The following is an 11,324-nucleotide window of genomic DNA, read 5'->3' on the forward strand; positions in this document are numbered from 1 at the left end:
TCCAATGTAGTACAGCAGTTCCACCAGCCCCAAAATCAAAAAAGAGTACTGAGCACTTCTTAGGGGTCTGTATGCAACTCCTAATGTCCCCTTTCTGCCAGCAGCAGATCACCACAGTGTGCTGCTGAAATCATGGTAGCTGCACTGCAAGTCCCAGCCAGTAGTCTGTAGTAATACTATTAAACAACGATTTGAAGCCCTGAAAAGGGCTGTTTGTTTATATTGCTAGTATATTCTCTGCCTACTGGAACGCTAAATCCTACACTGACACTCTCCCTGAGAAGCAGCAGCTCTGTCCCTAATGTCTCACAGCATGCGTCTGAAGCGAGTACTGCCGGTTGCGCGTTTTATATGGCAGGGTCATCTGATCTGGTCAACCAATTGCTGCTATCGACATGTATGGGTCCCACGTCATCGCAGGTTGTACCAAAGAGTCTCCTGCATGTTTATTGGCTGAGACATAGCGCCCAAACTTATAGGAAACGGATGATGAGATTTTCTCGAGTATCGCGAGATGCTCGTCCGAGTAACAAGTACCATCGAGTACCCTAATACTCGATCGAGTACCAAGCTCGGACAAGCATGCTCGCTCATCACTATTTATCTATCCTTTGCTGTGCCAGATGTTACTTCAACTAGATCAGTGGCATTACCCCATCACCACCCTCTCCACCTCTACTGTACACAGGATTAGAACCAAAATCACCATTTTACCTTAATCAATTTACCAGATTATAAGTGACATGTGACTATGACATCACACGGGTTGTTCAAAGTCTCCAGAGTACAGTGGACATGTACCGTGTTGATTCTATTGTCGACGATGCAGCCTGCTGACTTTGCACATTTTGCTGCACATTTTGCAGGACCCCTCAGTGCTTTGCACTGGCACTTGTTCTTTGCACCAGTTGATACTCACTCAGCTACCTAGCGTCCCCCAGTAGCAGAAGTCAAGCGTCTGCATCCTGAACACTTAAAATCCTATTAGACAAAGCGTTTTTTCTTTTCGTTTTCACCGATTAACGATAAAAAATTCCAAATGAGCACTTTTGGGAACTACCTGAAATCGTTCTCCATAATACACAGAATGATAGTTGTTTTTTACACAATAATCCCATATACTCCATCTCCTGGTGTGGCCCAAAGTTCAGTAGCACAGTGTCTTGCCACCAGATAAGGGGATGTTGCTGTTTGCTTTTCCAATTTGACCTTCCATTGGAGGGCACGTGTGATACTATCTTCTTCCTTCTGCTGCCATGCCAATGGATCTTGTGCTTACCAACAGGGCTAATGCAATTATGAGAGGACATGAGCAGACATGTACAATAAGGGAGGACCCATGATGGTATTTGCTTCTTCTTCTTTCTTCTTTCTTCTTCTTTCTTCTTCTTCTTCTTCTTCTTCTTTCTCCTTTCTCCTTCCCTTCATTATACTGTATCTTTCATGCAACTATGTTTCCACATATGACACTCATTGCCTATTTGTATGTAAATATGTATTTTTATTATCTTTTTTTTTTTTTAAGCACTTGCATTTTGAAATCTTCACGCACTAACACTCTGTTTGGAAATATTCAATGCAGATAGGAAGCTCCACTTCACATTTTAATCTAAATTCATCCATCTCTGGAAGGAAACTTTTTGGTTCACCTATAAAACCGTTTTCTAAACCTTATACTACCTTAGGTTATACAGTACTAGGCCATGTTCACATGGCGTAAGACACCGGGTCATGGAGCAGCCGGTGTCAAAGAAGATCATCCTGGCCGGTACTGCAGTACCGGCTAGATGATCTTCACTGCCACTGAACATTCGATATTCATTCGAATATCTCCCCGATATTCTATTATTCGATCAAATATTCGATCCCATTAAAGTCTATGGGAACAAGTATTCGTTTATTGAAAAACATCTATTCGACCACTTGGAGGTTCACCAAGTCCAGGAAATGATGCCAACACCACTGGAATGCAACTGGGACAGCTGGGGAAGCATCTAATACCCCAAAAATCACTGGTAATAAAGTCACAAGTTGATGTTATACAGGTGAATTACCTGGTTATTAAAGGGTGTATGAATATTTTATAGGTACAGCTGGTTGGCTGTATTATGTAGCACGTAGAACTTGGTAAGCAGAGTGCCTTATAGTAGCACAGCGGCCTGCTTGTACCACCCTGTGTATTTATGTATGACATAGCGGCACGTAGCACTGGATGAACACACGTACTACTTTTTTTTTTTTAAGGTCTAGCACGTATCAGCAGCACAAAGCACTTGGTGAGCAGAGTGCTTACACTACTCTTTTTGTATTTATGTATGACACAGCAGCACGAAGCACTGGATGAACACACATATATATGTTATTGGGTCATGTGACTATGCCATCCAAACATTGTTCTCGTTTCTTGCGATGCTACGTACACCAAGGGGCTGTGGCAGCCTCCCTGCATGTTGATTGGCTAAAAAAAAACAGGGAAGAAGGGGGATTTGAACACTCATCAAATATTTATCGAATGTTCTGCGAACTATTCGATAATATTCAACAAGATCGAATACCATACTATTCGATCGAATATCTATTCGATCGAACAGTATTCGCTCATCACTAGAACATAGCCTTTCTGTGTTTTTAATCCATTCCTGGTTTAGTTGAAAAATATTGTCCAAAATACTGTGTGTGAACATAGCCTGATACTTGAATACTTGAGGGTAGAAGCAGGGCTGACCCATTCCGCAAACATGAACAGAAAATGTACAGCCACAGCCACATACATCAGTAAGGGAGGAAGAGATCAATGGCCCAAGGGAGATTTTCATTGTCAACATATTCCCTTTGAGAATCTTCAGTGTTTCCCATGAGAGTTGTCTGATTATAAGTGAAAGGTTTCTGATAAAGAAGAAAAAAAAAGAATAGTGAGAGCAGGAATTTACATAATACCAACGATATACATTGTCGTAATACAATTTTTTACCTGTGTATTGTAACAGTGTGACAGGCATATGGAGAAAAGAGATAGGAACACGTAGGCTGCTGTTAGGCAGGACCTCAGATACATATTACATCCTAGAGGCAAGTTAGAGACTTGAACAGTTATATTGATCAAAGTAATATAGACAACTATACCTTTTTATAAACTTTAAACTGATTAAAAGACTTAAAGAGTCACTGTCGTTTTTTTTTCCCCCCCCCGCAGAAATCAATAGTCCAAACGATTTTAAGAAACTTTGTAATTGGGTTTATTAGGCAAATATGCCATTATCTGCATTCAAAAAGACTTTCCCCAGGTCCCCCCTCCCTCCTCTCTCTGATTTACTGCTTATTATCAGGAAATCTCGACTAGTTTACATCAGTCGAGCCCTGTCTAATCTATGGAGAGGGGAGGGGGGTGGAGAAGGGAGATTAGCCACCAGCAGAGAGAAGAGAACAAAGAATTACACAGTGGGAGCTGTGTGAAAGCTGGTATTCAGAGGTCAGTGCTGACTTCAGAGGAAATAGCCCGGAGATGTAGCTGTAAATTAACTCTTTGTTGTCCTGTTTTAGTGCCTCATCTCTCTCCACCCTTCCCCTCTCCATAAGAGAACCATGAAGACTGGGGGGAGAGCTTCAAACTGCTTTTTCATGATAAAAATGCATTTTTCGGCTAATAAACCGAATTACGTTTCTTAAAATTACCTGTACTATTGATTTCTGCAAAAATAGGTACATTGCTTTAGGTCTTTTACATTAACGCATCGGTGCCGGTCTATTCCCAAGCCCCAGCCCACCCCAGAGCACTGGGGGCAGGCCTGCTGGCCTCCAATGTGAAGATCTCACCTCCCCTCTGTGACGCAGCTCAATGCAGCCGCATCACGAAGGGGAGGGGTTTTTGTCTGCCGGCCCCTAGTGCTCCATGCTAAGCCTCGGGAATAGACCAGCGCTGTGTGCAGGAATTGGGCGGTGGTTCAAGAAAAGGAACGCGCTACCGGCCTCCCCACACTGGCTCTGATCCGTTAATGTAAAAAACCCAAAGCAATGTACCTGATGGTACATTTGCTTTAAGAAAATGCTGAAAAAACAAGTCTCTTTGCCTTCATAGAAAAAACACTGGTCAAAGGGACTTTGTGATTAGACATAAGACATACCTAAACAACAAGGATACCTGATATCTACCATTGCTGTTGCTGGCAGTGTATTGTCATGCTGCAGCTGTTGCAGATATCTACAATTTCTGCTGTTGCTAGAAGTGTATTGTCATGGTGCACCTGTTCCAGATATCTATTAGTGCCGCTGTTGCTAGTAGTGTATTGTCATGGTGCAGCTGTTTCAGATATCTATCATTGTTGCTGCTGGTAGTGTATTGTCATGGTGCAGCTGTTGCACATATCTACTATTGCTACTGCTGTTGATATTGTATATTGTGTTTGTGCAGATCAGTAACCTGTTTGGGAATCCATCATGAGCAAACTTTCATGTATCCTAAATAATCATGTATTATGGTAAAGTAGTATAACCAATTGAGACACCATTATCCATCAGTCTTCTCCAATCATGGCATCCTCCCTGTTGATGTGCTTGTGTATGTGATGGGTGACCAGGTCATCCTCCATCAGTTATACCTGTTTCTTTAGAATTCATGTCCATACTGAGACAACATCTGATGGTGAATTTTCATAGGTATCATGTCCTCTGCCCCCAAAAAATGCACTACTGTTCTTTTATGGTGCAAATTCACCAGAAAGGGTCAATAGTTTCTCCCTTATGGCTGCCCTATTTACATGTGGCCTATACACGTTAATTCTTTATGTATATAAAGAAATGTTTTGTGTTACCTCTGTTTTGCATCATATTAGTCCCCACACAGATGTGACCTATGTGGACAGAGAAGTTCTTCTGGTCAGCTGGATTCTTGACTATACACAGGAATTCTGTGTCCTGCTGGTCTGGTGGTAGTGATATCTGGATGCTGCTTCCAGTACTGTACAGGTAAAACGCAGGGTCCTTATGTCTACGTTTCCAAATATATGATAAATAAGGTGTAATTGATGGGACAGAACAATGAAGAGTGATATTACATTGGTCTGTGGTATTTTTTTCCCATTCAATCCATATAGCCGGCAAGGGAACAGGCTCTATAATGAAAATTATGTAAAATCAGTAAAATGTACATATGTTTCTTCTTTCAAAACTTGAAGTTAAAGAATACCTGCCATGCTGCTGTATCTATAGGTTATAAGGTAATTTTCAGTGACAGTGTTTTGAGGAGCGTATTAAAGGGGTCTTCTACCCAAGAGCTAAGAAAAAAAATGCTCCCAAACCTAGCTGGCCTTACTCATAAAGTTCATATACACATAAAGAGTATTTAGAGCTGTCTCCCATCTTTCTAGCTGCCGCCGTTTCTGATCTACAAGTTTTGCTAAAAGCTGGCCTATATCCAAGATGGCGCCAGGCAGGAAACTACATTTCCCATCATGAACCCCCCTGGTTGGTGCCCACCACTGCAACTGAAAAGAAGCAACCCTGACAGAGCAGACCAATCTCTGACAATAGTAATTAGCGAAATTGTTATAAAATACATCATATTACAGGTATCATACACCATTAAAGCGTTGGGGAACAGATACAGAGAGCCACACAGTGATCAGTGGCAGGGGGCAGAGGGAGAAGGGAAAGCGGAGAGAGAGACACAGTGATCAGTGGCCAGGAGAGAGAGAGAAGGAGGGAGAGAGGGAGGGAGGGAGAGAGGGAGGTGCGAACATGGAGAACATGTAGTAACAAAATCACATAGCTTACTGGAGGCACACGTGTCCTCTGTCACTTCTGCAGGCATGGTTGTAATCACTAACCCAGCCGATTGAAGAGAAAGAGGTCACATGATCCCGACTCTGAACGTGTGGGCGAGGAGGAAGGAGCATGTCGGAGAAGACTCCATTTAGCTAATTTTTTACATCCAGGGGGGTGAGACAGAAGAAAAAGCATCCTATGAACTGAACTATCGGCTTCTGATTCCCGCCATCTGCAGCCTCTGTAAACAGGGTGGATACAACGTAAGGACCGCCTGGAAAACTGGGATACAGCCTATGCCAATGTCTGTATCCCAGTTTTCCAGGCGGTCCTTACGCTGTATCCATCCTGTTCACGGAGGCTACAGACAGCGGGAATCCGAAGCCGATAGTTATGGTTCATACGAACCCGAACTTCGGCAAATTCGCTCATCTCTAATAATAACTTGCTATGACCAATACATAAAGCTATTGGTGGGCTATTATGCAATGTAAAAAAGATTTTGGGTGGAATACCCCTTTAAAGTCTTTTGTCTCCTAAAAGCTGATTTATTGTTTTACAACTTTACTCTTGTGCAAAAATTTTTCTGGTGGTGGTGGAGCCTGGAGAGAGCGCAAAACCTATGTTTTGTGCTGTTCATGTTATCAGATCCTTGTCACACCCGTCGTAGGCTTCAATCTAGAGGGTGAGACCATCCATTGTGTAGATTATTCGAGTTTGTTGATTTACTTTGTATTTTGATGCAAATCGTATACATTTTCCTGATATAATGAGTCAAAGAGGACCTAAAGGTTGCAACAATGATCTGATACCCAATATAATGGGGCGAGGGAGTATTTTAATCTTTTTTATCCTTATGATTATTACTGATATCCTGGTTCATTGGACAATATTACAAATGTCAATGAGGTTTAATAGTATAAATGAGGAGCACTATTGTTAGTCAATTGGATTAATACTCATTTTTTTGTTTGATATTGGTTTGGGTTCCCAAGAAGTCCAGGGAGCGGAGACAGAGAGCGACACAGTGATCGGCAGCGGGGGTATGAACTTACCATACACTGCGAGGATAAAATATGAACTGTACATCTCTTTGCTAGTAAGTATGATCTCAGCACAGTATTCCCCAGCATCCCTCAGGCTCAGATGTTGGATCACTATGGTGGTTCCATTACTGAAAGCTCCGATGCGGCTCTTGAATTGCTCACTATATGTCAAAAGTGACCCATTTCCAATTTCTGCCACTTTAACTGTCTTGCTCACAGACGTAAATTTCCAAATGGTTTCTTGTACAGGAAGTGGAAAGTGCAGGCGGGTAGACAGTTCTACTGAGTGGTTTACCAGGCCCATCACCAGCACAGGCTCTTGTTTGGCTAAGTAAACAAGACACAAAAAAATCAGAACATGGGGAACCAAAACTTTCTGACAACTTCTGACATGTCATAGAAAAGGCGGAAGTTGTGATCAATGGGGGTTTGGCTAAGGACCCCTCTGACTGCTATAGTGAAGGGCCAGAAGAACTCATCTGAGCAGTATATAGGAGATTTATCAAACTAGTGTAAAGTAGAATGGTCCCAGTTGCCCCTAGTATCAGATTCCACCTTTCATTTTCCAAAGAATCTGTGAGGAATGAAAAGTGGAATCTGATTGGTTGGGCCAACTGAGCCAATTCTACTTTACACCAGTTTGATAAATCTACCTCTATGTCCCTTTTTTTCTGTATCCCTTTCCTTAGAAAGATGAGCATCGGGTGTATGAATGCTGTAAAAGTCTATAGGACTTTTACTCAGTTCTTACTTGGTGCACTTGGTTTTCTCAGTAAAGAGAAGCTAAAATGAAGGGACACAGAGCTTAGAGTCTCTTCGTTCCAGTGATCGTTGTCTCAGCAACCAGAGCCCAAGAGGTCACTTCTGTCGCTGAATAAAATAAACTGTACAAAGGATTCCAAAAACAGGTTAGTGAGCTATTCTACAATGTTTTTGTAACCCATTAGTTATGTAGAGACCGAAACAGGCAGCAGAATACAACATACAAAGGACATTGCATGGAACATGGAATGTGGAGGTATTATTATAGCATAGCTGAGGCTACACCATCACATACAGATACTGATTGTATTGCATAGCTGTTACCCTGTTCTAACACGAGTAGCGTTTACATATTAATGATAGTTTTGGTGGTGACCATTTAAGATCAGCAAATATTAATTTATGCGTAACTGTTATTGTTTATCCTTTAATTAAAAAGGAATCTGTGATTTAAATAAAAAAAAGACAGCCTGTTAGTGTTTTAAAATAATACAATAAAGCATACTACCATAATCACCCACGTGGGAGATGATCAACACCATCTCTTTGAGCCTAATAAAGAATGACAATGCCAGGGGGCCCTTGAGCAACTATCTCCAATCCTGGACTTGAAGAAGAAAGTAGAAGAATGTAGAACATATCTTTGCAGCATGGACTGAAAATATGGTGACTTGCTTCACCTGACCTTGGAAAGTGCGAGAGTTGACTCACTCTTTGTAGGTTAGTTGGTACTAGACTAAGGACTGCTTTCACTGGCTGAGAGACATCATGTGATCAAATGATCTTACCCTGTCACATGTATGATCTCCCATACACGTGACTGGGTGTGGTAATGACACAGCAGAAATGTTTATCCCTTGCACAAAACAGAGAACCTTTTTTTTAGTTTGACACCAACAACACACTACAGCTATATAGAAGGGGAACCTCAGGTAGCAGCAATTAACTGCTGAAAATCTCCCTTGCACCCTTGACCCTTACCAGCCAGCACAATGGCAACTTTGGGGTGGGGGCTTGGGATATGGGCATTTGGAAATTGCCCTGATTGCACCCTATAACCGTACCTTCCAACTTTGGGGAAGAGTGCCATCTGGGCTGTAGGACCCATCGCTATACCCCAAAGCCATACTGTTCACACAATCATAGGGAAGTGCCACACGCTGCAGAAATACAGATTTTCTTCCGCAGAAAATGTGGCAAATGCCAAAAGTTGATTCAGCAGAAAGGGACATATATCACTTATTCTTTCTGGCTCATTTTCTCTGTTTCATTTCTGCAACATGTGTTAAAGGTTTTAGGCACCGACAAATAAAAACACTGACTAGCATAGATATTATGGATCATATCCCTTTTATATTATTTTTTCTAACTTGGGCAGCTACTGTATGTAAATCCTTCCCTTAGTTGAACCTAAAGGGGGTTATCCAGGACTAGAAAAAACACACCTACTGTCTTACAAAAATAACATTACCCTTTCCTCTTCACCATCGTATTGTCCAGTATCTGACATAGTGCCACCTTTGTCTATATGGCTTTGTCCTACTTGACTTCCCTGCTATACTAGATCCATCCACAGGGACACTACTATAGTAAATAGATATGGTACTCTAGCAGGTGTCAGAGTATTTTTGATCTGCTCTGTGGGGACTAAATGGGTTTGACCAGCAAGAAGCTGTCAATTTTATACAACAGGATGTATATTTAGGTCAGAGGAAAATCTCAGCCTACCTGTGAAACCCCCCTATACAGTGACACATAGTGAAACTACTTTGATCCTATTTTGGTGATACATTCAGTTGACTTCACTAATACTGACCAACCCACATCCTGTTTCCCAGACCAGGTCAAGAACGAAGTTGTAAAAAGTTTCCTCTGCATCTTCTAAATACAACTACCTGAATGTCCAAGAAAGACCCAGAAATGAGACTGAAGCTAAAAGGTGCACTTATTGGGCAAATGCATATAACTCTGCCCGTATAAAACAATAAAGGTTAAAGGATTTACTATGGAGTTATTATAAAGTTCTGCTGACCCAGCAGGGGCCAGTGACAAACAAAGCACAACTGTAAGCAGCTTACAAATCTGTTCCTGTACTCTGTAGTCAACATGACTTAAAGGGGTATTCTGATCTCAACTAACAAAGGTAAACATATCAAGTTCAACACTTTGGCAAATACATTTGTTTAGAAAACAGTCTCAGTCTGACCATTGATTTTAAAGCAAAGAGGTGGTCGGTAAACTAGACAAAAAGCTGCGACGCTGGGAGGAAAAGAGTGGCATATCCGGGGAACAGGCAATCAGGCTACTAGGGGCAACTTTGGCTACAGAGGGCATACATGGCTACAGGGGGCAACTCTGCCCACAGGGGGAATATCTGGTTACAGGAAGGCATATGTATATGGCTACAGGAGGTGTAAATGGGGGGGAATACCTGGGTACAGGAGACCCCCCCCCCCTTAAAGCACATCCAAATATCCAAATCTCAGAGAAGAGAACACAGCAGACAAAGCTCTGTGTGACAATATAATATACCTCAAATTAATAAAATAGTCATACTGTAACTTAATAATATCAATATACAACTGACTAATATTATCACCATACTTATTGTCATCCCAATGTTGCTGAACAAAAAACTGTTCTGTATATTGAAACCAACATTACCAACAATACAAGCAACAAAATATTACCACATCATGACTACATAGCAATAGCATAGTGTCTGAATATAATCTCTATGTTGTTTCTGAACAAATTACGCTACCAATATTACCTGTATAAGGATCATATAGCAGTATATACAAAATGACTACAATTACAGTTACATCCAGTGACTCACAAGGGGCCATCTTCTGTGATTGTAGATGTTCTCTTTCTATTTCTTCTCCATCTAGACCACCATGACAACTTCTCCTTTCCATAACTTGTATCTGCAGAATCTGTCAGACAAAGGCTGTGCATTTTTTCTAACATCATCTTCACCTTACCTCCACCCAAGTGCTCCAACTTGTAATAATGTCCCTCCTGGTAGGTATATGCCCCACAGTAGACAACAGTAGATAGCTGCCCCTAGTAGGTAGAGCTGCCACAGATGTCAACAGTAGATATGTTCCCCCAGTACAAATATGCTCCCAGTAGGTAGAAAGGCATCTCTCTGAAGTAGATAGATGTAGCAGATTTTACAGAGCTGAGTTTGTTATTAAACAAGTCGAAGTATTGAAACTGTTTACCTTTTAGTCCCTAAGGGCCGTGTCGAATGACAAAGTCAGCTTTGCTACATCATAAGGATTGATACACAGCTAAATCCAGGAGAAAGGTGGATACTGTGAAATATATTGATACTAGCAGCTTTTACCTGAAGCTGAGAGAACGATGGGCACCATCATAGAGAGTAGCATGTAGCCTGCAGAGGTTGTGTGCAGCATCCTCACACCTATATAATGACGCTTGTAATACAAGCTCACTTCCACCCTGGTCTAAATAAGGCACAGCATAACAACCTTTCCTGGCGTTATGCAGTCTGTCATTTTATTGTATCCACCTTGTGGTTTTACTGAGTATCGACACAGAAAATATAAAAACTGCTTTCAAAAGTTTATGGCAACAAATTCTATTAAGGAGTCTGGTGGTTAGCACTTGGATGCAGGACTTACTTTTTGGTTAGTTGGTATCATATGCATGATCTTCAAACATGTTGTTATATATTTAATGTGTTTAGTCTGTTCTTTATGCACGGCCATACGACTAAACCAATCT

The 11,324-nt window shown here is 41.5% G+C and overlaps 1 protein-coding gene across 1 annotated transcript; it reads right to left on the reverse strand.

Moving 5' to 3' along the window:
* Positions 1–2,765: 2,765 nt before the first annotated feature.
* On the reverse strand, positions 2,766–11,003 carry LOC138771264 (CD48 antigen-like). Its single transcript, XM_069950856.1, has 5 exons — positions 10,924–11,003; positions 6,816–7,133; positions 4,809–5,108; positions 2,972–3,063; positions 2,766–2,886 (listed from the first exon to the last, which is right to left on the reverse strand). Exons 1-5 carry the CDS (start codon positions 10,991–10,993, stop codon positions 2,773–2,775), a joined length of 894 nt encoding a protein of 297 aa, XP_069806957.1. The 5' UTR covers positions 10,994–11,003; the 3' UTR covers positions 2,766–2,772.
* Between the last annotated feature and the right edge of the window lie 321 nt (positions 11,004–11,324).

Source organism: Dendropsophus ebraccatus, chromosome 13 (genome assembly GCF_027789765.1).
Source record: "Dendropsophus ebraccatus isolate aDenEbr1 chromosome 13, aDenEbr1.pat, whole genome shotgun sequence".
In the NCBI taxonomy this organism is placed as follows: Eukaryota; Metazoa; Chordata; class Amphibia; order Anura; family Hylidae; genus Dendropsophus; species Dendropsophus ebraccatus.